Genomic DNA, 27,697 nt, shown 5'->3' with positions numbered 1-27,697 from the left:
TTAGTGTATTGTTTTATTTATACATGGCGGCTGTATTTGAATACCACAAATATTAATCAATAAAATAGTTTCACCGTTAACATAAACACCAAAGTCGTGACTAATTTTAACACTTAGATATAAAAATGTCTCAATCACTTGATTATATTCTGATGCCTTCAGAAATTGATACGTATGTTAAACATTTTAAACTATCTAGCATCAATAGTCTGGGATCAAAAGTGTAAGCACTGTGAAGATAATTTATATTTTTGTTATTAACAATCTTACACTCTATCTTCTGACACGGTACAGTTTCTTTAAATTATACAAGAAATATCTTCACAAGCTCACTTGTTTGTTTCAGATGGTTTGAAATGTATCAGTGTTTGCAAAAACTTCACCAGCAAGCAGTTTTAGAAGCTCAAAACAAAAAAGAAGAAACAGTCAAGGAAGCCTTTATTGTCATGCAAAAAGTCTGTCAATTTTGTCACATACCAAGCCATTATTTTATTGTAGTCTTTATATTTGATACATTAAACTTTTTTATTTAATTTTCTTGAGAATCACATATTGCTATGTAAAATTTTACAGAAAAATAGTAGAAAGTGTCTAGTATAGGGAATTATTTACTAGTTATTGTAAATTAGATACTAATGCACTATTCAATATGCCTTCTTTCTTTTTTTCTTTTCTGTTTCTGTGGATGTTTTTCCATGCCAGCAATCAAAATATTTTTGAAAATAAACTTTTAAAAATTGGCTATACATACATGAATTAATGCATTATCTAGCATTAAGTCAGTTAAGTTCTTTAAATAATTCATACAATGGGGAATATTGATTTAATACAATTTTTCAAAGGTACAGCATTGCAGTAAAGTTAGTTAAATTCTAATTTTCTTTTGCATTTGTTGGATATTTGTTAATTTGCACACAATTTGAACAAACCTATTGAACATGTCATGTTATACAAAGTACAGTGCGTGATAAAAGTACAAATAAATTAAATAGCACAAATAGGCTAACCTTATCCTTCATTTTATCAAACCACTCATCAGTAGTGAGGAATCGGTCAACAATTTCCACAGTAATAAAAAAAAAGATACATTGAAAACTAAAATAAAATTGTTTGGTAAAAAATTATTATCAAAAGAAAAGAAATATGTGTAATCAAGAAGACTTATTTTGTTCTTTAAACAGCTACATGTTTTAGAAGCAAGTTCCTAGTATTCAGTTATGGGAAGTAATTAGATGTTTTGAAGCCTTGTTTTGTAATATTATAAATATGATCACAGTTTATTTTTTCAATTTGGCATTCAGTGTCATTACAAGGATTTTTAGTTTTGTGGTGAGAGGGCCAAAGATTGTGTATAGCGTAGTAGGTACCTATAAGTTAAATTGTGTAGAGACCTAATTAAATTTGGAACAACATATTTGAGCAAATAATAGTAAAAGCACTATATGATATTGATTCATCTAATGTTACACTTCCTGCAAGGTAAAGGATTAAAATTGTTCTTCAATTTCTAATTTTTTTCCTTCTGTCTGTCATAAGACACTAACATCTTATGCCAGGGAAATTGGGTAAAGAATCAGCCATGCTGTTATTACTGTGATTATGCTACATTTGGTGGAATAATTATATGTCTAACAAATTGAGTGTTCATTTTGAGAAGCTTTGGAAAAAATATTTACAATAAACCAGAAACATATCTCAATCACAGTCCGCAATTTTTTTTATTTAAACAAGATGTGTGTGTGTGCATCTTCTTCAGTTTAAGTTCGATTTAAATATCTCTTTTCTTTGTCAGTGTTTCAGTATTAATAATAATAATAATAATAATAATAGTTTAATTTGTCACATTCCAGGTTCCAGTTTTGGTGTACGAAGCAATCTGCGTGTCTGTATGGCGAGAAAAGGTGTTACCCGGAATGCTGGAATTGGAACCAAACCCATCCACAATGCTCATTCCATATGTCATTGTAAGATTATACTGTGCAATTGTTTATAAACTCACATAGCTTACTAGGTTACAAACTTTGAACTCTTGGTTTATCTTTAAATTCAAATAGGCTAATTTTTTACTGTCAAAACTTTGTGACATTAAGAGCTTTGATGATTATAAGATTATGATACTACCTTTTTACCACGGTAACCCAGTTGTGTGAGAAAAAAATGAGTGTAACTAATATTTGGTTTTGTCAGGGCATTCTCATATCCTTTCATTACAACCTGCTGTTTCATCATCATTGTTTCATACTCATTTCATATCACACTTCCTTAAACCATGCCTTCTAATGGCTCTGCTTTAGTAAAATATATTAATATGGGAATACTTAATTTAAAAAAAATATTAAGAGATAAAAACCCACTTTTTAAAAAAAAAACAAAAATTCAGTCACTATGACACCAGCACCTCTTCAATACTTGAATGTAGAACGGGGCAGTCGAGAGGTGTAAAGGGGAGCAGGGTGAGGGATCAAATTTCCGGGGTCTGAGCAACAGAGGGCCCGAGTTTAGTCTCAAGATTTTTTTTTTTTAATGCATGAGTTTACCTTGACAGTAGTATACAATTACAAGTTTATTACAAAAATAATTCAATGGGAAACTTACAAGTTATGCAAATGCACTAGTCATATTTCAGTTATGGCAATGGTAAAGTTTATATATTTTTTATTTTTTTTCAACATAGGGTTTAAAACAGCTCTGAACTCAATAATTACTGCCCACATGCTGGAAGTCTGAATCCAAGCCAAGGACAACTACGGACAAATTGTTAAATATGTTAGCATCATCGTGAAGATATATTTTATATCTGAGAACAATCTGCACTAAAACAATGTTGATATTAAATAAAACATGGTCACTTCATGGATTTAAATTTAATTTCACATGTTAGGCATTTGAAATATTATGAATGTATACATTTTTTGATATATCTTTTAGAAGTATCTTATTTTTTACCTGTAGCATGTAGAATAATAAAAAAGTACTTTTTTAAGATGTAAAAGAGATCAGTAGCACTTAACACACAGGCAAGCTTAATGACAGTAACATCTTTTACATAGATTTCTTTGTTCCAATGTTGTAACTAAAAATTAAGATAAATATAAATATCAATAAAATAAGTTAATGATTTGAACAGAACTTAAAAAAATTAATTCTACTTGAACAGTATTTTATTTTCTTTCATTACATATTATCAGTTTTTATTCTATATATTTTTTGATGATATTGATGATGAATCATAGATAATGGGCCATTACAAAACAAAGGGTGATGAGCAAATGAAGATCAAAGGAATAAACGGACATCGGAAACGGATACAGAAAACCCACACTCACTGCAATGGCAGCAGCATTGCTTGCGAGAAAATTCGGGCATGGCTCCTGTAGGGAATTGGTGGGTGGGAGTAACAGGCCATTCAACTACAGATACTCCTCTACGGTCATTGGGAACATTCTCAGCTTGATCGGGAGTCAGAAGGCCTCTGTAAAGGATAAGCCACAATCAAGATAAGCTTTTCACAAGCACAACATGGTACATATTATATATAACAGCTGAAGTCTAATTCTACCTGACTGGCTACAATTGTATATAGCCCAGTATTAGTATTAAGGGGCCTACCTAACTGGGCCACATACAGTATGCAAGGCTTCAGAAGAAATCATGCAATTTGAAAACTGCTTAAGATATCGCATATCAGTGTTGTCTGTTTACAAAAAGAATTTAAGAATTTGCTGAGGATTGATGGGCAGTTCAGTTTCCATATTTTGTTTTTAAACTGTATTTTTAGGAACATGAAAAAGGCTAAAGCATCTGTTTTCAGATTTATTTTTTGACACGAAACACCCAGGAAAGATTTCTCAAAGCATCCATGGGCTTTTAAGTATACCTTTACCTTAATTTCTCCACCATCTGATGTAATGGTAACAGCTCAGATTTCATAGTTTTCCTATGCATGATGAGAAGATACCATGCTAGAAACACAGTGAGCATCACAGATACACCCCTGACTAGGTGTACCATGTAAGTAGAGTTTGCTCTAGGTTTAACTCTTTCTTAATACAATTTTATTACTAAAACCGTGATAAGTTTTCAGCCAATCAGAAGTTCTGAAAGTTCTACTACATCATAATTTGAGAACTTTTACTAATAAATAAAAAAAATTTGCGTGTTTACTAGTGAGTGTGCTAAATATTTTATCTTTTTTATTACGTTTTCAAGATGGAATTAAGTATGAACATCACAGTCCAATATCTAAAGAGGAAACAATTTATTTCCGCATTTAATTTTGCAAACACATTGCTGTAATGAATTTTATTCCGTTAGTACTATTTTTTTTCTCCTTAAAATAATGAGAACATTATATTTCGAAGGCTAAAACAACCCAAAAAGCAAAGTGAGGGGGTCAAGTTTATGCTAGTTGTAGCCAGGGGTGCAACAACTAAATTTCCAAAGGGGGGGGGCAATATACCTTTTTATAAAGAATCATCGATCCCCCCCCTATTAAAGCGGGGGGTCCGGAAGTCCTCCCCCGGGAAAATTTGTATTTCAAGGTGGAAAATGGTGCTATTTAAGCAGTTTTATTATCTAAAAATTGATTACACAGCACTTTCTTTGCCCCCGTTTGCCCCCACTTCAAGGTTTCAGAGGGGGGCAAAATACCCTTGCCCCCCCCCCCCCCTGTTGTTGCACCCCTGTGCTAGTTTTGTGTTGTGAAAGTGCTTGTAACTGTGACGACTGTGCAGCTGCTCCACGAAGCGACAGTGGTCGCGATGCTGGACACCATCCTGTTCCACGAGGACGGCTGCGAGGCACTGGAGAACACCTCCCTGGAGCTCGTCGAGTACTGCGCCTTCGCCTGCGCGGTGCTCCTGAGCGGCCCCCCGACGGCTCCCGGGGGCGCCCGCGACCCCTCGAGCCTCGAGCAGTTCGCCTGCCAGCGGGCCGACCTCCGCTTCCAGACGGGCCTGCGCTGCGTCACCGTCCTGTCGTACCTGGCCCAGAACCTGCGCAGGTGCCGTCCACTTCCGTGCTCGCGTTTAACCTCACAGCGGACCTGAAGATTACAAGTCCAAGCAATGAGTTGTGCGTTTACAAATGGTGGCCCCCAGGGCCCTCAGTCACTCTGACTGCCCTTGCTCCATGCGGCAATTAGCTTTGTACCGGCGTCAACAGATTAACTCCCACATGGAGAGGGAGAAAAGTACTTGCCTAGTGGTGTAGCCAAAAATTTTTCCTTGTCAAGAAAATTAAGAAAATATGGAAAAAGTGATTATTAACGTTATTTTATAATTGACATACACACTTTGTGAGTATTGATAACCTAGAAGCTGGAAGTATGAAATTATTCTAAAACTGGTAGTTTAGTTATACTCTTTATTATACAGGATGTGGCACGGAAACTTGCTGATTTGAAAGGCCAATAAAAAATAAAGCAGTAGAGTTATCATTATAATTTAATTAATTTGTATTATATATCACCTGAAATTTTTCCATTATATAGTTTTAAAGATGACATCCATCAAATGATGGCCCCTATTGTCAATGTATTGAGTTACTCGATTTCTGAAGTTCTGTGCAACTCTTTCAAGCATATCGACGGGTATGTTGGCGATAGCTTGGCATATGTTGTTTTTCAGACGAGGTAAGGTCCTTGGATGGTCACTGTAAACAATTTATTGATTTCAGATAGCCCCATAAAAAAGTCACACGGAGCCAAATTGGCCAAACAAGGTCACCTCTCAATGAGATACGGTGCTCTGCAAAACGTCGATTCGAAAGATCCATTGAACATCGCGCGGTGTGTGCCGTGGCTCCATCCTGTTGAAACCAGACATCACCAACATTCATTTCTGCGAGTGCAGGTAGACAAAATCCTTCAATAATTTGTGTGTAATGAGCGCAGTCACCGTGACTGCTCGTTCATTTTCCTCAAAAAAATAAGGACCAAATATCCCCACTCTTGACACTGCATACCACACAGTCACTTGTTCACAGTGAAGTGGCCTCTGATGAAGTTAACGCGGATTGTTATCCCTCCAATAATGCATGTTTTGCTTGTTTACACTCCCCGAAATGTGAAAGTGAGCCTCGTCAATGAAGACCACGAGTGCGCCATGAGGCAAGTTTTCACGGAGCACTTCACATGCATTTCGGCGAGCAATAAAATTGCGTTCACTAAGCACTTGTGTCACAACCATTTTAGAGCGATGAAAGTTCAGTTTATTATGAAGAATTCGTCTCACACTGCGATCCAAAATCCCCAGAGCAGCGGCGTCTTTACGTGCTGAACGCCGTGGAGAGCGCAAAAATGACTGCCTCACTTTCTCAATGTTTTCGGGGGTAGTGACAGTCTGTGGACCTTCTGTCCCACTTTTCATCACACTTGCACTCGCCCTAAATGTGTCCACCCACGTAACAATCGATTGCCGACCAGGAACTGGACCTGCAGGACGAATATTGAACCGAATACGGAGCGCTCATTGAGTGGCGATAATGGAACGGCCATTAGAAAATTAAGCCTCGACGGCAAACGCTCGCTGCTCATTGGTCCAATGCATGGCAGCAACTGACCAGGTGGGTGACAACACGTCATGGACTGCCCTTTCGAACGAGACCCTCCACACCCTCTCCCGACCCCATCTCACCTCTTTACGCGAAATACAAATCAGCAAGTTTCCGCGCCGCACCCTGTAGTAACTAAATTGATCAACTTCTGTGTATGCATGAACAGAAAAAAAATTAGTTTGTTACAATTTTTTTAAATTACTGAAGTGAGTGAAATTTTTTTTAAGTACAGTGTACAAGCAAGTATTCTTAATTGGAGGTTTTGAAATTAAAGTAGGTTTTATTATTCACTGCAGCATTTTGCATAGGACTTAGGACTGCTCAAGACAATATTTCAATTTTTTAATGAATGAGTTTTCGAAGATAGAATTTAAATTATACATCATATGCATCGTATGCTCAGATTAAATTTACAGCAATGGTCATGATAATATTTGAAGTCTTAAATATATATTATTTCAATTTTGAAGGGTTTGAAAAATGTTACATTACGTAATGGGTAGGGGACGTATCAAAATTATTTACCCCCCAGGCCCTTAGTCACTCTTTACAGCCCTGAGAGTGATAATTATTATTCTTGAACTTAAAAACACCACAAGCCTGACGATGTAACATGAGAATAAACACAATACACAAAACAACATTACATGTTGAAAAGGTAAAATGTTATAAAACATAATCATAATGCTGCAGTGTGATTTCTTTCAGTTTACCTCTGAACGCTACAAGCTTGGTGTTTTCTGTCCACGACATACCCCTTCTGTTTGCCAATCTCATCATGTGTTCCCCTTGGCTGAAGACCGATTCTGCGGGCAGAACCTTCAAGTATGAAGGTCAGTCAAATTATCTGCATCAAAATTAAAATCAATTGAAATATGTATAAAACTTCAACTAGACCAGTGAAGGTTGACTAATGACCTACGACATCATTTTGTATGGCCCCTTAAAGAATCTTTCAAGAAATAAATATCAGATACGCTGTCTTGTACATAGCTTACATGCAGTGTTGTTAAAAGTACTCGGAAAAAGTAATTGGGCACAATTACAATTACTGTGGTGACAATGTAACTAATTACAAGTAAAAATTACTTTACATAAAAGTAATCAGTAAAATTACAATTACAATTACTTTCCACTACCATTTTAAAACTGACTTACGATTCAATTTTTTCACACACTGTTACATTAATAAACATACATACATATATGTTTTGTTAAAAAAAATTATTTAATGTAATGATTAAATATATTATCTTTAATTAAATGAATAATATTTGAGGACAAACATGCTTGAATAACATCAAAAGACTTCATACAAGTAGCTACCTGTAATAAAAATAACACTCTTTAAATTCTGGAATTGACCTTACAAAACAATTGCATTTTAAAGTTCTCATCAAATATATTCCCTCTCTTGATGGCAAAAACATCTTCACCAACAGTAAAAAGATGCTCAATGGGAGCACTTGACGGCAGTGATGTGTTAAATTTTAAAAATGCAGATTTTAGGATAGGGTAATGTTGGATACACTGCAAGTCACTAGCACTACAAGCGTAAAATTATAAACTTTACTAATACAAAAATGTATGTTCTTCTTGTTCTTAACTGTATTCATTATACGTTCCGAGAATAAAAGTAACGGCAAGTAAATATAAAGTATCGATTACCTTAATGTAACGATTACAATTAATGTTATGTATTCCGATTACAAGTACGAATTACATTTTTTAAATGTAATTCGTTACAAGTATAAATTACTTGAAAAGTAATCGTTACAAGTAATCCGATTACTTGTAATTCGTTACTTAACAACACTGCTTACATGTAAAATAGGTTGTCAGCAGACATTGCTATGTCACGATATTTACACATAAATATTGAAAAATTAACTAACATTTTATTAATCTATGTATTGTTTCATGGGAATTATCCTTAGATATAGAAGAAATTTTTAGTTTAGTTAAATACTATATTTTAAACAAATTAATTTTTTTTTGTTTCTTCATCACATGCAATATATTGTATTTATCGGTTATTGTACAGAATACGATATAAAAGAAACTGTAGGATATTTTTTATCCATGGGCTTGAAAATTCTAAAAAAAATATATCATTTCCACCAACAAATGGAAATAATTAAAAAGCTAACAGCAAGAAAAGTGGTTCTATCCAACCGCCTCCCACCAATCAAAAGCAATTTTGCTAACGCTCCTGTTAATGTCAATTCATGTGTATCTCGCTGGATTAGTTTAAAAAATTATATCTCGCCCTCGAAAAGAGTAAAGTGGGTTATCACTAAACTAGACAACAATTCAATATAAAATGTGTTACATAGTTGGGAGAAAACTAACTTTTGATAAAACTGAACCCACTGTTGCAGATGGCAAATGGCAGCAAATGGCACACACCGCCGGCCACAAGGTGACCGGTCATGAGGGGCAAGTGTGGATCGCCTTGAGGCAGCTGTTGCTCGACCCAGACACTTCCGCACACTACGAGATAAACGAGTCACGGAGGAACCAGCTCGTCAAGGTACGTTACCAACAGGCCTTCCCCACACGAATTATAAAAATTGTACGAGCTCTCCGGCCGTTGACTCACGTTCAGTGGGCTGCCAGTGTGTTAGCATGACTTGGAATTCAATGGTGGTGGGGATACGATTTCAGTTTGCGTCAAGCCTGCAGCTGTGAACACCTGCACAACTCACAACTAACGTATCTCCTCAACTGCGTTGTTAGAAGGTAACACTTTGTGCTATACACCCCCCTTAAGGCGATTGGCGCATGGAAAATATTACGACAAAACTAATTTAACTGTACATATTTATTTTTGATGCTTCTTTTTAAGACATAATATACCTAGGATATTTTTAATAACATTTTTTTACTGAGTTATGTCATTTTAAATGCATTTATTTTTATTCCAAGCCAGAATTATTTAGAAAACACATAATTATGTTAAACTTAAGTATAGTTCAAGAAACGAGTGTACGAATAGGTTTCTGCACCTATAAAAGTAAGAAAAAAAAATTTCATTGTCAAAATTACAGTTTAATATTGACAATTTCCATTGATCACTGCTGGACTACTTCAGGAGCGATTTAAAGAATAAATTTAAATGAAAATGAAAACATAATTGGCAGAACATTATTGAGTTATGTATATATTTCCATATCCTTTTGTTTTTGATACGATCCGACTCAAAACACGCCCTCTGGAGTGACAGTTCTAGTGCTGCGTGTACAACTCTCGCCGCCGGGACGAATGTCCCCGCGACGTGGCGCTGAGGGCGGCGCTTGTCGCAACCAGGTAGTCCGGCGGAGCTCCGGCCGGCGGGCCGCAGCCTGCGGGTGGGGAGGGGGAAGAATGGGGTGTAGAGGGAGGACGAGAGAGGAGGCCGAAGAAACGAAGGGTCTGTCAAGGTCGCGCTCATGGAGCTAATATACAGTAATACATCTGGAGAGGACAAGGGAAGGCCAGTAGAGGATGCGAGGTGAAGCCGGGTATCAGCATTTGTTCCCTGCTTCCTACGCTGGAAGAAAACGAAAACGAGCCAAACTTGCCTCGCGCGGCCGAAAAATCCTCCAAACTAAACTCGCAACAGCTCCGAAACTATCAAAACAATCAAACTGAAAATTTTACTGGAGTATCTGTAAACATTTTTCCCCACACCGCTTTAATATTTTTTTCGAAACATGAATGCTTTCATTTTTAAAAATTAAATACCTATATACTGCCAAACATTTTTGTGAATACGCAGAGTAAATAACAACATCGAGGAAAAATTTTTGATGGCAATTATAAGTGGGGGACACCAGCGTATGAAATAAGGAAGAAGCCTAAAATTTTATTTATATACCCCTTTTCACGCATTCAACCACATACTTTTATTTTTACAGAGAGTTGAAGTGGGAATAATGTTTCAGTGGGTAACACTACAGACATATGTCTTCGGAACGCACTTCTTTTTGTTATTATACGTCTCAAAATTTATAATTTCATACACAACGTTTATAAAAACGAATTCTTACTTACCTCATTTAATCTATTACAAACCTCTTGTAATATACGTGTATTAGTAGAAGTTAGAAGTCTTTTCAATAACATGTTCATGTTCCAGTCTACTTACTCAACCAATGTAACATGCAAACCTTAGGTAAACACTGGTAGAGAATTGTTTGGAATAACTGTAATGCTATGCATATACTGACAATGTAAGAAACTTTCAATTTTATTTATTGTTTGCATAAGAATTAATAATTTAAAAAAATCATAGAATAGGCCTTTATAGACTGAAAACATTTCACTTAGTTTCAAGTCGCGTACATAAAAGTTTTTTAATATATATAATTACCAAATATTGTTGAATATATTTAACATTTTTATACATGTTACAACACACATATAATAACAAACCTATATAGTATATAAAAAGACAAACGCCAAATTTTAGCATTTTGTATTTCTTTTCTCTGTGTGAATAAAATAACAGTTCTTAACGTAGTTGCTAATACTGTACTATATTTCTAAAAAAAATTACGAAAACCCCTGACATCGTCACCATAACAATGATAAATTTGCAAAATAATTAAGGCACATCTTTTAATGCTATGAAGCACACTCTTAAGAGAAATGTTTTAAACTTATGTTGGGATGTAACTAATATCTTAAAAGCATTGTGAAACCGTTACTTTGAGGGAAACCTTAATATACCGAACACCATACCATCCTTTAATCGAGTACGATTTTTGCTTCTTAAGGTAAGTGATTTTTCGTCAAATGAAATGGAACAGGACAGTGCTTATCAGAATGAAAGTACAGAACTACTTTTGTGCAAGGAAATGTATTTTACAAAGACATTTCAAGAGAAATCACCTTTAAATGAAATAGATCTTGCTGACATGGAAGGAATAGACTGAGATTTAGAGGCCAGGCCCCTTTCAAGTGACGAAATTTCTCTTGAAGGGCTGAAATATGTTTCTGGCTATTAGCTCACCGTTTCAGAAATAAATATCCTGACCTTGGCACTACGGATTTCAATTCGGAGGACGATAGCTGGATACATGTACAATCAAAGGGTAACTTAAAATGTCCCACTAATGAATTTTTTGAATTAATAAAGATAGCTGAAATGTGTTTTGATAATGTTCATGGCAACAATTTGTGCAAAAAAGAGCGGATTTTTGAATCACTGACTAAAATTATTTGCGGAACTACTGAAAATAAATATCCAGAAGAAGTTATATACTGTTTTGTCAGGACAAGAACGTATATGCGTATCAAGTATTTGAACATGAAATATTTTAACGAACAAGACCAAAAATGCAAAGAAAGAAATAAGATGAGGAAAACTACTCTCTAAGATTTTTCAGTGTGATAGTGTCCACTTTCCTTCACCATAATATGTATGTTCATAATTTATTTACGATGTTTTTTAATTACTATATTTAAGAAAATCGTTTATTGTGAATATCACAGAAATTATGTAGGGCTTAAGGTATTTATTGTATTCCAAATATTGAGTATGTCATTTTTATTGCCTTTATTCAAAATAATATATACGTTAACAATGTAACAAAATTGCGATATTTTTGTATTGCTATTGCAATTTCGTTTCTTGTAAACATTATTTTAGACTTTTTCATATTGAAATTAAATTTGCTATAGGGTTGTTTGTATTTTAATTTTACAGTTATAAGATTTTTTATATGTTGTTTACTGTTTACAAACATTTGAAAAATATTTCCCTAACCATATTTCCATTTCCATGGCAATAGTTTTGTTAGCTTATCGGGTAACTCTTCTACATGGATGATAATATGGTGCAACATCTAAAACATATCACACCACCTTTACATAACTATTAAACTAAGAGGTGTTTTCTTTACATAATATTAAAGCACAATGTTTCCTTGTGGCGTAGGTGATTTAGAATTTCCATTTATCTAGAAAAATGCGCTTTCAGAATGTTTTTTAACACACAGTGTTTCGGAAGGTTTTTGAAGAAAAAAATTGACTACCCGTTTTATTTTTTTGCAGCTGAATTCGGGCACGTGCATGAGTGCATGAAATATAATTAATCCGTAGGAAGCGCAATGGTTTAAAGTATTGATCTTGAAGATTTGAAAAGATTTATTGAAATAGTGTGAGAGAACGAGCGAGTTGAGTGAGAAGATGTGCGGGAGGGACAGAGGTTAGCTTTCAGCCACATGTGCGCAGTTACGGACAAAAAAATAATCCATTCCGCCTCCCCATGGCGAAGGATGAGTGAAAGAGAAACCTGCTAAACCTTCCCCTCCTCCGGGCACGATAGAACCGTATCGGCTGTGTGTTAGAGGGAGAGCGAGATACAATTTCGAGGTTTTGTTAGTTACAGCTAGATGGCAGGCCGCGAGCGACCACTAGCAACACCCTTCCCGTATCAAGGCCATCTCGCCACTGACGAGCTGGAACTAAGCTCCTGACCTCCCTACATAGTAACGGTCACCCACATAGGCATCTAGACTCTTTAGTGGTCATATGATACAAAATTCATTGTTTTCGGGCCTGTGACCGTTTTTTACCGTGCACCAATCGCCTTAAGGGCTCTGCCTACCTGGACACACATACTGTGTGCAGAGTATCAGAAAACCAAGCAATTTGAAAACTGGCCAACATTCTGAGTGGTGTATGTTCACGAAAAGCATTTAAGAATGACGGCGGATGAATAGTTTTGTTTCCGTATTTCATTTTTAAACTGTGTTTTTAAAGAGTGAAAATTGGCTTAAATTATTGATTTCAGGATAATTTATAAGCATGTAATGCCTTGTTGAGATTGAAAGCACTCGAGAATCTTGCATTATATTTTCATCTTCATTTCTCCGCCATCTAATGTTATGGCTACCACTCAAATTTCATAGTTGTTCTATGCACGACAAGAGGACTGCACACAGTTTACAATCTTCTTCTTCAGAGGCCATACTACGCTATAAGCACTAGTGAGCATCGCACTTTAATATCCCGCCCCATTAACACAAATACACCCCAGACTAGGCAGATCCCTTAAGGCAAGCATTTCACTTTAAAAATAAGGCAGTTTATGACATACAAACATCAGACAGGTTAAAAGATTCTTCTACAAAACGCTTCCTAAAACAATACATACAGCAGTAGCTGAGTTTTGATGGAAGCTCTGATCGTCCAAATAAAATAAACATAACTACTATTAGGACATTAATAAGCAGGGACGTAACAAGAGGGGAGGTAGACGGGGCTTGTGACTCGGGCACCGTATTTGGGGAGGGTGCTTAGCTGTCAAGAGTAATTTTTATTATAGATATTTATTTGAATATTGTCAGAACACAAAAAAAAAGTTGGAGGGCAGATGAACTGGATTATTCGTATTGAAAGGTACATAGCCTACAAGTACATTGTCAAATATTTTAAAACTGGTATTTTTCACATGCCATCCAATTTGCGATGCATTAATAATGAAATGACTGCAAATAAAACTATTTATTTACCATTATTTGAACCACAAATATATTTGGAATAACGGAATTAATATATGGTGGTGAAATGAGGTGTTGTTGGGGAAGGTTTTGGTTTTAAAAAAAATGAATGCCAAGATGATTCTTGCCCCGGGTGGAAACTAGTCTAGTGACGTCCTTGTAAAGTAAATAAGTAAAATAACATTTTGACATTATACAGGACTCTAAATCGTAGACTATCATGGCCAAAGTCACAAACTACTTCTTGGCTTTTGGATTGGGGTCATGTCCTTGTAAATGATGATGTGCCCGATGTTCAGGCATGCCGTGTCACAGCCAGCTCCAAGGCCAATTGACAACTGGGGCCTGGTGTTGTGGTGCAGCATTTATATAGGGGCTGATCGCAGCCGAGTCAGACCATCCACCAATCAGGGCCGACCTCAGGGACCCGTCACAGCTCAGCTGAGATCCGGCCTCTGTATAAATACTGAGCCAGAACACCAGGCCTCAGTTGTTAAATCACCCTTGATAACGGTTGCAACAAAGCATGCCAAAATGTCAGGCACATCATTCACGAGGACATAGCCTCAGCCCAGAAATAGATTATACAGAACATCTATAGTAAAACACCCAAATTTTGGTTGGCTCATTTTAACCTTCTGAATGCCTTGTTAACAGTGAGGACATTTTTTTTTTTTTTTTTTAAATATTAACAGACCCCTTGTGCTTGCTGCATTAATTTTTCTAAACAACACTGAAGTTCAAAATCACTAATCCGGGACGGCTGTACTCCCGACAGTGCTATATTGAAGAACTCTACTGTACCAGTTAAAAAAAACTGACTTCAAGTAAGACTTCTGTGTTCTCCAGTCATAGAATGCACTAGAGGCGCTGCACAGCCCTCGAGGTGGCATCGATGCTGCGCGTGTAACTCGCCAGTGACGTGAAGCGCTGTCGCCACAGTTGCAGGGCCACTTGACGGAGACGCTGCTGGACCAGCTGCCTCCGCTCGTTGACCTCAAGGGGTGGCTCGCAAGGCTGTCGCTCACCGGCCAGCTGCCCCACGCACGGCGGCCGCTCATCCTGGAGGTCTCCCCGCAGGTGCGCTCGTTCGCACCGTCTTACTTCAGCTCATTTCCCCCGAGTTTTCCCTGTCTCTTTTTTATACCTGGCAAAATATCAGCTATCGTACAGCATAAACTACTATCAAAACTCATTTTTGACAAAGATACGTATCACACAAAATTGACTTTAAATTGTTTTCTTGCACGTTATAGGCCTACAACTTGCACCATTTTCATTACCATCAATGCTACGGAAAGAACACTGCCATCCTCAAAACAACATATGGATTTGTTTCATCAAATTTTGAAATAATACTTTACCAACTATCGATTGCAATCAGGCTTAAGAATTGTAGATATCTTATTCCGCTTCAATTTAATATACAGCTGCTCGTATCTCTTATGTGTGGCACAATGCAGTCTTGAATAATTTGAAACAACACAGCTTATGTTGACATGACCACGAGCCAGCAGAATTATTGCATGCTGTGGGGTTGAAGCACCAGACACTTGCCCGACACGAAGATACAAGTGCACTATGTGCTTGCTGGTCCGCCTTGACTCAGGATTCGGTGAAAAGGACGAAACAGACCACTAGTTGTGTATCAATGAATGAACATTCCGTAAAATATTTTTAGTCTAATCAAAAATATAGCTCATAAATTAGTGTTCTTTGGCTTGGGTGTACCAAATATTTTCTCCCTCATATGCGAACATATTTATAATGTTCAAGGTTCTCTCTCTAGAAGCATTATTTTCCTATTTACAGCATAAAATTTTTTCATTACCAATATTTTCAATTCTAGAAATCATGAATAATGAATGATCTTCATTATCTTATAGATATTAAAACCTATCCTGTTCAAGATGTCCAGCCAAACCCACACAGAATTTTGCTGTTAAAAAATGTAATATTTCTAAAGAAAATCAATGTGTGGTATCAATTTGTCCACTACTTTTTAACAATGCCATAGTTATGTTCTTACAAATTCTTCAGTGTCATGCAGAACCATTTGAAGGGCTTCGTGCAGTATAGTGACAAGCCACATCATGCACAAACAGACACATAGCAATTTTAAACTTTTACCAAATTCTATAATTCTTGTTATTGCTTTATTTAATGTGAGGATTAATGATTATCTAACTTAATTATTGGAAAGCATATTGGCCACTTGTATTTTCACCAATGGTGTAAATTGAGACCAGTAGTATTTTTTTAACTTTAATTTGAGCAAATATTTGTGGCTTATCACTTTATTGCTAATCTTATAAGTTGCTCAATGTAGATAAATAATACTGTGATAATGCACATGTATGTGAGGCATGTCATATTATTGCCTTGCTTTAATTATCAAATTATATATGTAATAAACACGTGGTGCATATAGAAAATGTCTGATCAGTTACTATAACATTAGTGCGACTTATTTAACTTAAATTACGCGAACAAACAGCAATACCAAATAGGCAGTAAGTGGAAATAGCTTTTAAAATACAGTAGTATATTCTTTTTACATAACAAAGTTTAAATCAACAGTTCCACATCTACATCAACATCCGTAGCACTATCAGGTTGAAGTCCATTATAGAAGTTGTGGTGGACAGAAGGAACAAACGGAAGAAGGCTTCGCACATCATCCAACTTCTTCTTGTTAATCTTCAGTGATGCTGTATATATCCTCAGCAGATTACAAAGTTTTTTTTTTCCCGTACGTCTGCCAACCTTGCACAAATTCACCTCTTTGTAGTGTTCATTCACTGCATGCTTAATGAAGAAGCTAGTTAGTTTTTCAGAAGTGAACTTGAATGCAAGCGCGGAAGAAAATTTCACTACCTGGCCACATTTTGTTTCCTTAGATTTCCTTATATTTTTTAAAAGACTATCCATACTAACAAAATGAACTTGTGACATACTTATCACTTTCAAGGGTCTCTTTCTGTTTGCTTTTTTTTACTATATCGAGCCATTCTGTTGGTGAAAATATTTGAGAAACCTTCCTGTGGCACTTCACTATTAAAGCAAAATCTCTGTCAATTGGCATATGTGTGTATCCAGCTATAAGAAAATAATGATGAATTTCCTTACGGCGTTGTTCTTAGATGAGTTGATTCCAAAGAGCTACTACTGGCCAGTTATTATTTTGGTAAGGTAAGTGGACTTTACATTTCGTCAACATAGATTTTTTAAACCATAATATTTTTGCCTTTAAACTTTCATTTACATCAATAACTTGACGACTGCTCGTTGCAATCAATAGATTGGCTACTGCCAACTGCCGATTGAAGACTGCTAAGCAACAGCACTCTTTCCTATATTTTACATAAAAATGTAATAATAAATACTAATATTGTTGTGTGATAATGCCGTGCTAATGTAAACATACCAGCAAAATAATGATATGCCACACTTCTTTTCACACCGGGGATATTTATATAGGTTATTAATTATCCAGACAATATAACATAATTTACAACATACTTATGTAAATAAAACTTATTATCTAGTGATAGGGATAAAATTCGCAATTGTATTCATGATTGTATTAATATTTTGGCATATCATTAAATGTGACAGTACGTAAATACCATTGGGAGCATGAGTATGATAAGCCACAAATTACAATTAATACTTACATCAGACAAATTACTTGCATATTCGTCATCCTTTGGTTTGTAGGTTTCATCCAAATCACTATCATCAAAAACGGAACAATTACTTACATCGTCACTGTCCGAACTTGCCTCAGAAACACGTTTTCTTGAGCTACATTGTGGCATGTGTTCACTGATGTCGGCCATCTTTAACTGTGGCTTATCATGTTATAGAAGAGAAACACATGAAAATGGCAGTTCAGCATTAAGATGATTTTGAGGTACTGCTGCTATCTATTGAGATATTTACTAACCTTTTGCACACACGATAGATACAGCAACCCTGGCTCTAAAAATAATAAAATCTCACTTTTCATAAAAGTGTGGCTTGTCACTATACTGCACGAAGCCCTTCATTTATGCAGTTACAAAAAGCCTGGAAACTATGTACAGTGATGTGCATAGTTCACACTCCAATGTAGCTCCAAAATTACTTGATGCTAGCATTGTAACAAAGACTGAATGCAATAACGATTCAAGATAAGCATTTGTCTAACAATTTGAAGACTTCCATGAGCTTCATAGGAAAGTGTCAGCAGGTGAAGTACTTTCACGAGAACCTTCAACCGCGTGTAACACAATCCTTAAAAATAAATTGAGCTGAGTAAACAGTGTTCAAAAGGGTAATCCAATTAATAATAGCCAAGGATAGATGCTAAGGTTAAATCAGCAAGTATTTAAATTAACACATTTCATTTTAATCATGGGCAAAAGCCTCATGTAAATCCTCATACAATTACACCAACCTTTTACATATAAATTAATACTGATTAATTAGCAAAGGGATACAAAGACAATTATATAAAATTAAGTAATTATCCCATAGAACAAGAGCACTAGTACAATTGTCACGGCAAACTACGTGAACGTATTTTCAATATTACAAATACTTTAGTATTTACTTTAGACAGATAGTATTGGCTAATAAAGAATAATTTCTTGTTAAATTAACGTCAACAAGTGACAACCCTCAATCATCACAGCGACCGAGAATGACGTTAGCACAGACAAATGCCTCATTAGACATTACAAGACCCGTAAATGTTAATGTAGGCGACCGCGGCCTAACCTACACTAGGCAGTTTGAAACTTAATTGAAATTCATGACATCAAGAGAAAACCCACAATATATAACAATTTAACACTACGTGATTACGTACATTACGTAAAAGCGAAAGACAAACCCTAAACACGAGTAACGACATGACGGGGAGAAACGTCAGACAAAATACAAGTAGCAATGCAAGCAATCAATAAAGAAAACGAAAAGGGTAAAAATGCCAAATAGAATTTCAAAGGTGACGGCCGAATAAACAATTTAGAATGCCTTAAGAGTTTAGCTGTTACCAGTTACATGACTGTAAGGGTCACCACCTTACAAACACTTACATGAAGTCTCCCTGCTGTCACACTCTCTACATTTAACTATCTGACCTACATACTTAATTCAGTGCGATACCAGCACCGACTGGTTATCACAACCTATCTACATGAGTTGCTAACGAACAAGAAGCGCCTTCAAGGCAATACACGCAGTTTTAAGTAAAACAGAGGGCCCCACGCGCATGCGCGGACACCTCAAGAGGGGAAGTCGAGCACAGTACTAGACGCAGGGAGGGGGAAAACGAGGAAGGGAAGGAGCGCCGAAGCCCGCCGCGCGGCGCGAAGTTCAAATGACGCACACCGACCACTTCAAATTTAATTTATATTTCCTTATCTAGCACACATCTAAATTCCCTGATGATCCTTTGTTCTACATGATGCTGGACACTGGGGTGTTAAAAACAGGACTATAGTCAGCCTCGTGACCTGTCTAGATACAAAAATGATTTTATGGTTTTATTTTTAGTCCAATTTAATTTTCAAAACAGAAGATATTGATGAGATTGTTTTTATTTTTATAAGAACTTTTTTGTAATATTTGCACCACAAAATACTGGTAACATTTATATGTTGCATTTTTTTACAATAAACTAATCTGTAATAAATAGCATAGCCGGATTAATATGGGAATTCTGCCCCCATGGCTTTTTTGACTCGTACTTAGGGGGTCGATTTGGTGTTGAATGAAAATAATTCACACCAATTTTTAGCTCTTTAACTCAAACTGTATTCGAGAATTTAAAAAAAACAGTTTTTTCAAAATTATTTTTATAGTAAAATTCGGAATTGATTAATGATGATTTTTTCCCTAATTCTTACGAGTCCAAAACATGAAAAAATCATATGATCATGATTCTCAAATAGAAAACCGATTTTTAACGGAGAAAAGAAATTTTTTTTTTCCCAGCCTTCTTGAAATATGTCACTCACCAAAATTCGTCAGAAAATGTCTTTTATACTCCTCTATACTCAGGAATTTTTTTCAATTTTTAGAAATGGTGGAACAATTCCAAAAAAATTAAAAACTCATTTTTTTTCCTTCAAAATCTTGCATTTTAACAAACTTACATTTTTTTAGTACACATAAATACATAGAAATTTTTTTTTGTTTAAAATTCACAATTACATTACTTAATAAATATTCTCAATCTTTATACTAGACAACGATCACGTTAAAACTATGTTTTTCAAACTTTTGGCCAAGTTGGCACATTATAACGCCATATATCGGGATTTTCTGTATCCATTTATTATTTCTTCTAAGGTTCCGCTTGTTTAGATAACCTAAAAACAAAGAAGCCTTTATGGTTGATGTCATTGTCTGAATAGCAGTTAACACATTAATTAATTCAGTACTTATATTGACAATATTTTTTCGTTTCACCATAAAATTATACTGGAGTATCATTGTTGTTATATTATATCGTCTCATCTTTATGAGATACTATTTTTTGTCGTTAAATAGTGTCACAGTCGATTACAAAGACTCAAGTAAGTGAAGTTTTAAATTTAATCAGTTTATATATGTCCAAATTCCTAATATATAATTTTAATATTGATTTCAGAATGGATTTTGATAAAAAATGTATCAATTGTAACATATATTTGTGTAAAGCAGTTGGTTATAAAAAAGTTGTTATGACAATTGATGAAGCTTGTAATGTTGCAGAACCCTGCCCTCCTAATTAAATAATTTTCTTTTAAACTTCTTTTTTGTATATGTAAGCAGTAATAAGTCAATGTTTTTTGAGTGATGTATAGGTTATGAAACAGTATAATCAGACGTTATGGCTATTAATATATGTTATTTTAACTTGCTGAGAGTTTTAAGAAGGTATTGTGTATTTTATTAGACATTTTTAATCATCAGTATTTTTTATGTAATTATTCACAAATGAGCCGCTGTACTAGATTTTTGCATGTTTAGGCCTACTTTTTCAGGTTATTTCTAAATGATTTTTATTTTTGTAAAGTAATTTGTATTATGATTGCTGTTCTTAATTTTTATTAACGTGTTGTAATATAATTATAAATCAAGGGACTGGGCTGGTGTGATGGTTAGAAAGAGGCATGAGAGGCCTGTAAGTGGGAGTGAGAAAGAAACAGTGTTTCCCCGCCAACCAAGATAAAGACGGTAATTCCCCCACTGCGTGGGAACTGAGTGATAACTGCTCTCTCACGGTGTGGGAGAGAGAACGAGAATGGAAGTCCCCGATTTCGATGTGAAATTGAAAAGAGATAGATCAGGGGAAGCCCAGAGTTCTGTATGTAAAATGTTTTTTTATGTATTGTAACTTGTTCTGTGATTGGCTTGTATCTATAAGCGTGAAAGAAGCGTGCATGTGATTGGTCGGTGAGGTCATGTGACGTCTACTCCCTGCGTGGAGAAGTGTGTGGCAGGATTTCACCAGTTGTCTGTCGATCGCTGCCCCAGTAGGTCGCGTTCGGTGGCTTCTCGCTAAATTATAATGTAATTTACTAATGGATAATTTCACGTTGGTGGTCAGAGCCAGGCCGAATATTAAGTCAACCTAATTTGTTTTATTTTCTTTCGGACAAAAATTGGAATTGCGGCCACCTTCGTCGGCATTTGGCTAGGGGCGAAATTCGGTTTCGCTGGGTGCGGCCATGTTTGAGGCCGCACTGACTTCATGTGTTTGCAGCAAAACATTACTGAAGGACTTAATCTACGCTATTATTTTTCGTTAATTTTCCTCGCGGAAGCTACCAGCAGTTTTTCGACGGGCAGATGTATGAATGGAACGAGTGAAGGAACCATTGGAAGTGTTTGGATTCGTCGGGGCATTCTGTTTGAAAAAATAAAAACAAAATTACAATCAGCGTTGAACATCTGTTTATTTTGTATATAACGAACCGTTATAAGCTAATATTGCGACAGAAAAAATTGGAAAGAGAGTTCTTGTTAATGATGCCTTTTGTAGTAAGTGTCGAGTTATTTTAACAAGACCACCTATACTTAAGAACACTGAGGATTCATCTGCAGATCAAGTTAGTATCAAAAGCCAGCCAATTTTTTCTCAGTCTTCATCCACTACTGTTTCATCCGTATCATCATCTGAAGATCCTTCATATGTTATTGAAGAAAAAATGGAAGAAGAGTTAGAATTTGTAGAGTTGGGTTTACCCCGAATCATATCGACACATAAATACTGTTGCCTTTGTGGATTATCAGCAAATATCACAATCGTTCCATTTGAAGCACGCAAACAAGTATTTTCGACAAGACGACTCTTTATTCCTGAAGGAAATCGGTGTTGTAAAGATCATATTATAAAAAAGCGGTTTTATGATGAAGAAATTAACAATTTTCGAATTAATTCGAATACCAGTGTATTTGAAGTTCGTGATTTGGAAAAATTACTTGGGCAGCTGGCTATTGGCACTGATTAGTCTATAATTGATAAAATTGGAGATCACTCGTTTTCAGAAAAACAGTTGAAGGTATTTACGAGAAAAATTGATAAAACTTTGTGAAATGCTAACGTCGATGAGAAAATCAGTGAATCGTAATGTCATTCAAGCTCTTGTTATTTTTTTATTCAAATTACGAACAGGAAATTCAAATGCAGTGATATCTTCCATTTTTAGTTTAGCTCGGGAACAAATGGTATCAGACTACTGTGATGAAGTAATATCTTCGTTTGAAAAAGATATTTTACCTCAGTATTTCGGAATCGATGCTATTAGTAGGGAGACATTACTCGCCAATACGTCAAATACTGCTAAAATGCTGTATCAGGTGAAAGATGACCAGTTGATATTCATTTGCGATGGAACATATATTTGTCATCAAAAAAGTGCAAATAACGAATATCAGAGGAAATCATATTCTGGTCAAAAGAAAGTTCCTCTGTGCAAACCATTCACGATATGTACTACAAATGGTTTCGTTATAGATATGCTTGGGCCATATACAGCTAATATGAACGATGCTGAGATTATGAGAATCATCTTAAGTGATCCCAATGGTCTGATTAAGTTGCTGAAAAAAGGTGACATTATTGTAGTTGATGGTGGCTTCCGGGATGTGATAGTATATTTAGAAGAATTGGGGTTTAAAGTGCTAATGCCTGCTCTCAAAGGAAAACGCAATCAACTGACCACAGATGAATCAAATGAATCCCGTTTTGTTACCAAAATCCGTTGGGTTGTTGAAGCAGTACATGGAGATATTAAGCAGAAGTTTAGGATTTTAGATCATAAACTAGACAATAAATTGCTTCCAAAAACTGGTGTTTTTTGTCGAATCGCTTGTTTTCTGCACAATGAATTTGGTAAGAGACTTGATTCTGATCTTGATCTTTCTGAAAAAATTATTGCCGCCATGAACTCAAAAAAGTATCAAGATAATACCTTAGCCTCAGAAGTAGAGACTAATCGTTGGGCAAGAAGAAAAGTTCCTTTTGCAACAATAACTTCAGATATATTAACTGATTTTCCTGAATTAACGGAACAAGAACTCAAAATTCTATTCACGGGATCATATCAAATGTCTCAAGCTGTATCCTATTTAGCTGAAATGATGGATGAAAACGGAACGATAATACTTTATTATTTAAAAATTACACCTAATATTATAAAATTCAAAGTCAGATCTCGACATATTAATTCGAAGACATATAATTGTTTTGTTGAATATCAGTCAGATAAGAACGATATCTCTGGAATAACTTAATATTGTTGTGATTGTGCAAATGGTAGACGTACTGTTGGATGTTGCTCACACATTGCTGCTATTATATACTATTTATCTTACGCTCGATACTTAGCGAAAATCCTAAAACCAGCTGAGATACTTAGTCGTCTGTTTATTGATGAAAAAATCAGTGTCGTCGTGAATGAAGACAGTGATGAAGACTAGCCTAATTATTATTTTGATTAAAATTTTTATTTTTTCTGTATCAAAATTCAAAATATTTCCCAATAGTATGAAAAAATATATAAGTATTACCTTTAAGTGTCTTTTGAATCAATAATAACCCTTCTAATCACTTTAACCTACTGAATCTTTCTGTTTATCTTTTGCAAAGATATGTTTTGGTAAAAAAAAAATTTTCTACGTATTTATGTGTACTAAAAAAAATGTAAGTTTGTTAAAACGCAAGATTTTGAAGAAAAAAAATGAGTTTTTAATTTTTTTGGAATTGTTCCACCATTTCTAAAAATTCAAAAAAACTCCTGAGTATAGAGGAGTATAAAAGACATTTTCTGACGAATTTTGGTGAGTGACATATTTCAAGAAGGCTGAAAAAAAATAAAATAAATTTCTTTTCTCCGTTAAAAATTGGTTTTCTATTTGAGAATCATGATCATATGATTTTTTCATGTTTTGGACTCGTAAGAATTAGGAAAAAAATCATCATTAATCAATTCCGAATTTTACTATAAAAATAATTTTGAAAAAAAAAAAAAAAAACAGTTTTTTTTTAAATTCTCGAATACCGTTTGAGTTAAAGAGCTAAAAATTGGTGTGAATTATTTTAATTCGACACCAAATCGACCCCCTAAGTATGAGTCAAAAAAGCCATGGGGGCAGAATTCCCATATTAATCCGGCTATGCCCTTTGTCTAAAACAGATAAATTCAGTTGAATAAAAATAAATCAGCTAGCATTTGTGGTTTAAAAGTGATTCAATAAGAGATACACAATAAAAAAAATTAAATTAATTTTTCTGATCTATACACTTTGGTACTATCTTTTTTACCAAAAAAAAATTACATGCCTTGAATTTCAAAATTAGTTTTTTATGATTTGAATAAAATTTTGGTTAAATGCTGCTTAATTCAATGTAATAACTTGCATTTCGGTGTTATCGCAATTCACCACATAATCTTGACCCAACATATAGAACCATGGTAAACAGAACCTTCCATTACTGTTCTGTCAACAGTGTTCGGAAACCACATCATGTGGTACTTTTCAGTGTCCACGCACTAGTACCTGCACTTACCCATGCAACAATGTGATTGTTTCAGTTTCGAACTTCACTTTTATCCAGAAGCAAAAAGCAGTGGAAACTAATGGTGCAGGAGCATACCTCTCGAATGTTAAATTGCAGTCCTGAGCACATCAAAGCTATTTCGCTACGGTAAGCCAGAGTTCAAGTGTGTATGAATTGGAATTAATTCAAAGTTTATCAATTTTTGTTTCTTGCAATTCCTAAAGTGTTGACTATCGAGAATCTAAGGGCCTCAATGCATTTATTTCGGGCACAGTTCACACCTCCATGAGGAAATTCACATTTATTTTCCAGCTAAGAGAAAACAATTTTTATAAGTCATTTCTATGGTGACTGGTAATTAGAATTTTATCTCGTGTGATAGCAATTACTACGATGTTGAGTGAAAAATGTTCATGTTGTAGACCAATCACACAATAGGTTTATTTATTCTGTAATAAAATAGTGGGGCCCATCATAGTTTTGAAATAGAACATTTTTTAAATTAAAAAAAATCTTCGATCATATTTTAACTTCCTCAGTTGTCACAAAACACATAAGATATTGTGCTACTAATCTTTAACTCACAAATTTTGCAAACCAACAATCCAGAATTGGAATTAAGCTGAGATTCAAGGCAATAATCTACATCAGCATTGATGAATTGTCTTACCTTTCACATGTATTTATCGTTAATACATCCTAGTAAGTAAGTGATTGATATTGAAGTTCAGTTTCAAGCATCCAAGTGCAAATTTGTACAAATACTCGTCCAAGCATGACCAGTCACATGACAGAATACTTGGGATAATATAATATATCAGTTGATGAGTAGCTGGGCCATGCAGAATGCATTATTTGCTTCTGTAGAGCTCTGCCTACTGTTTTGCTTCACTGGTCTGAGCCGAGCAATGCATTTTCATTTTACTTCGGATCCCAGCTCGCAAGCAGTTTGGCCCGCACTACAGGAAATACCAGTAACAGTATAAAACAAAATACCCATTGCTGAAAAATCTCTAAATTTTCCAGGTTTTTCCTTGTTAGTCACCTCGTGCATTTTTACTACAGCAGAAACTTAGCATAACTGTTGAAAAATAGTCACGAGAAAATTATAACTATACTGATACACAGTTTCAATGTGCATCAGCTATTGTCTTTAATGTACTCTGATGTAATGTACTCATTACAGAATCAAAATAGAGCGTAATTACTATAAATAATCTTTTATAAATAGAGAGAACTAATTTTTGGCATGATTTGTGGCTAGCCTGAATGATGTCTACAACTTGGACGTCCTGGAAGCCCTGGAAAAGCCACCCTCGTGCGAGATATGTGGTGGTACAGGCACCAAACGGTGTTCACGCTGCCATGTCGCACTTTACTGTAGCAGGTATGTCTTGTATTTTATTTTCGGTTGAGCTTAACCATCTTGTGACAGCAATGTCATTGATGAGAGATAGACATAAAATGACAAGAGAACAAATGAAAATAGCACATACAAAGGAACCAACCCAGCATTTGCCTGGAGTGATTTTGGCGAACTATTGGAAAACAAAATACCAGACTAGGATTCTTACACGGGCCGTCTTGAATGTGAGCCCAGTGTCCTAGCACAGCACCACCCTAACTCCTTGACTCTCTTGCGTGTACCTCAGCTATTAATACGAGCAAATGTAGCAGTGCATTAAGGATACATGATATTGTGCCTATTTGCAAAAAAAAAAAAAAGATCAGTGACCTTATACCAACCACTGAAAATTATTTTAGACAGCTAAAAAATAAAAAAATAAAAATACAGTCAACTCCAGTCAATAAATTAAGACATAACAGACACAATTTAGTAAAAGGGTAATTATGTGCTGTTTTAGGTCAACTACTACTACTACTACTACTACATTTTTATAACTTCTTATGCAGAAAACTTTCTTTAGTTGGTTTTTCTTAATAGGGTATAACTGTATTTGCTGGCAATTATGTTAGCTTACAATTGGTTCTCACTAAAGACATGTACCAACAGAATATTTTTTTTTTTTTTTACAGAGAATGCCAAGTAAAGAACTGGAAATATCACAAACCAACATGTGACCTGTTAGTTGAAACTGCACAAAAATGAGCCAATATACTGGGCATATGAAATAAAATTCTGTGTATTATCGACGTATGAACATTAATATTGGAAAAAGACTCGCGTGGTTAGTAAATGTATGCTTGAACTATGTAACATAACTGAGCAATATAAAACAGTTTTAAATAAACAAACTTTATTAAAGTTTACATGCTGACATTGAGTGTCTTTTACGTTTGTCTGGATTGCTTCAGGTACTCTCTCAGCGCATCATACGCAGGCGTTTCTTCCCCGTAATCCTGGGGGAAAATTACATACATTAGCACACACAAGCATTGAAATGAGGCATTAGACTGCACAAACTCTTAAATTAATTTTTACAACAAACAAATTCAGATCTGATGTAAAAAAGTATGGACTGCAACAATAATAATGCAGTATATTAAGTCATGTTCAGAATAATTATTCAAAGAAGGAAGTGGGGGAAGAAAAAAATAATGTTGGGTTTTTACCACAACTAATGATGATAGAAAGTAGCTGTATATCCCC

The 27,697-nt window shown here is 35.2% G+C and overlaps 2 protein-coding genes across 4 annotated transcripts in view; one reads left to right on the top strand and one right to left on the bottom strand.

Annotated features, from left to right (window-relative positions):
• Nucleotides 1-27,355, top strand: LOC134528109 (zinc finger MYND domain-containing protein 10). Its single transcript, XM_063361385.1, has 10 exons — nt 1-223; nt 347-455; nt 1,851-1,964; nt 4,734-5,002; nt 7,264-7,388; nt 8,937-9,088; nt 14,988-15,125; nt 25,121-25,233; nt 26,351-26,473; nt 27,124-27,355. Exons 1-10 carry the CDS (start codon nt 126-128, stop codon nt 27,194-27,196), a joined length of 1,314 nt encoding a protein of 437 aa, XP_063217455.1. The 5' UTR covers nt 1-125; the 3' UTR covers nt 27,197-27,355.
• Nucleotides 27,328-27,697, bottom strand: part of LOC134528111 (small ribosomal subunit protein eS12) — a 61,184-nt gene continuing 60,814 nt past the window's right edge. For all 3 annotated transcript variants that reach the window (XM_063361386.1, XM_063361387.1, XM_063361388.1), the window contains one exon: nt 27,328-27,447. In XM_063361386.1, the coding sequence (XP_063217456.1) occupies nt 27,379-27,447 (69 nt within the window). In that variant the 3' untranslated portion in view covers nt 27,328-27,378. The remainder of the gene's footprint in view (nt 27,448-27,697) is intronic.

This window comes from Bacillus rossius, chromosome 1, assembly GCF_032445375.1.
Source record: "Bacillus rossius redtenbacheri isolate Brsri chromosome 1, Brsri_v3, whole genome shotgun sequence".
NCBI classification, from domain to species: Eukaryota; Metazoa; Arthropoda; class Insecta; order Phasmatodea; family Bacillidae; genus Bacillus; species Bacillus rossius.
This window is presented reverse-complemented; position numbering and strand designations above follow the sequence as displayed.

Excerpts from the sequence above, each read along its gene's own strand:
- LOC134528109 (XM_063361385.1), top strand. The coding sequence starts at position 126 with ATGTCTCAATCACTTGATTATATTCTGATGCCTTCAGAAATTGATACG. Across the intron at positions 456-1,850 it reads CCTTTATTGTCATGCAAAAA|GTTCCAGTTTTGGTGTACGA; the intron begins GTCTGTCAATTT and ends GTCACATTCCAG. Across the intron at positions 15,126-25,120 it reads TCCTGGAGGTCTCCCCGCAG|TTTCGAACTTCACTTTTATC; the intron begins GTGCGCTCGTTC and ends TGATTGTTTCAG.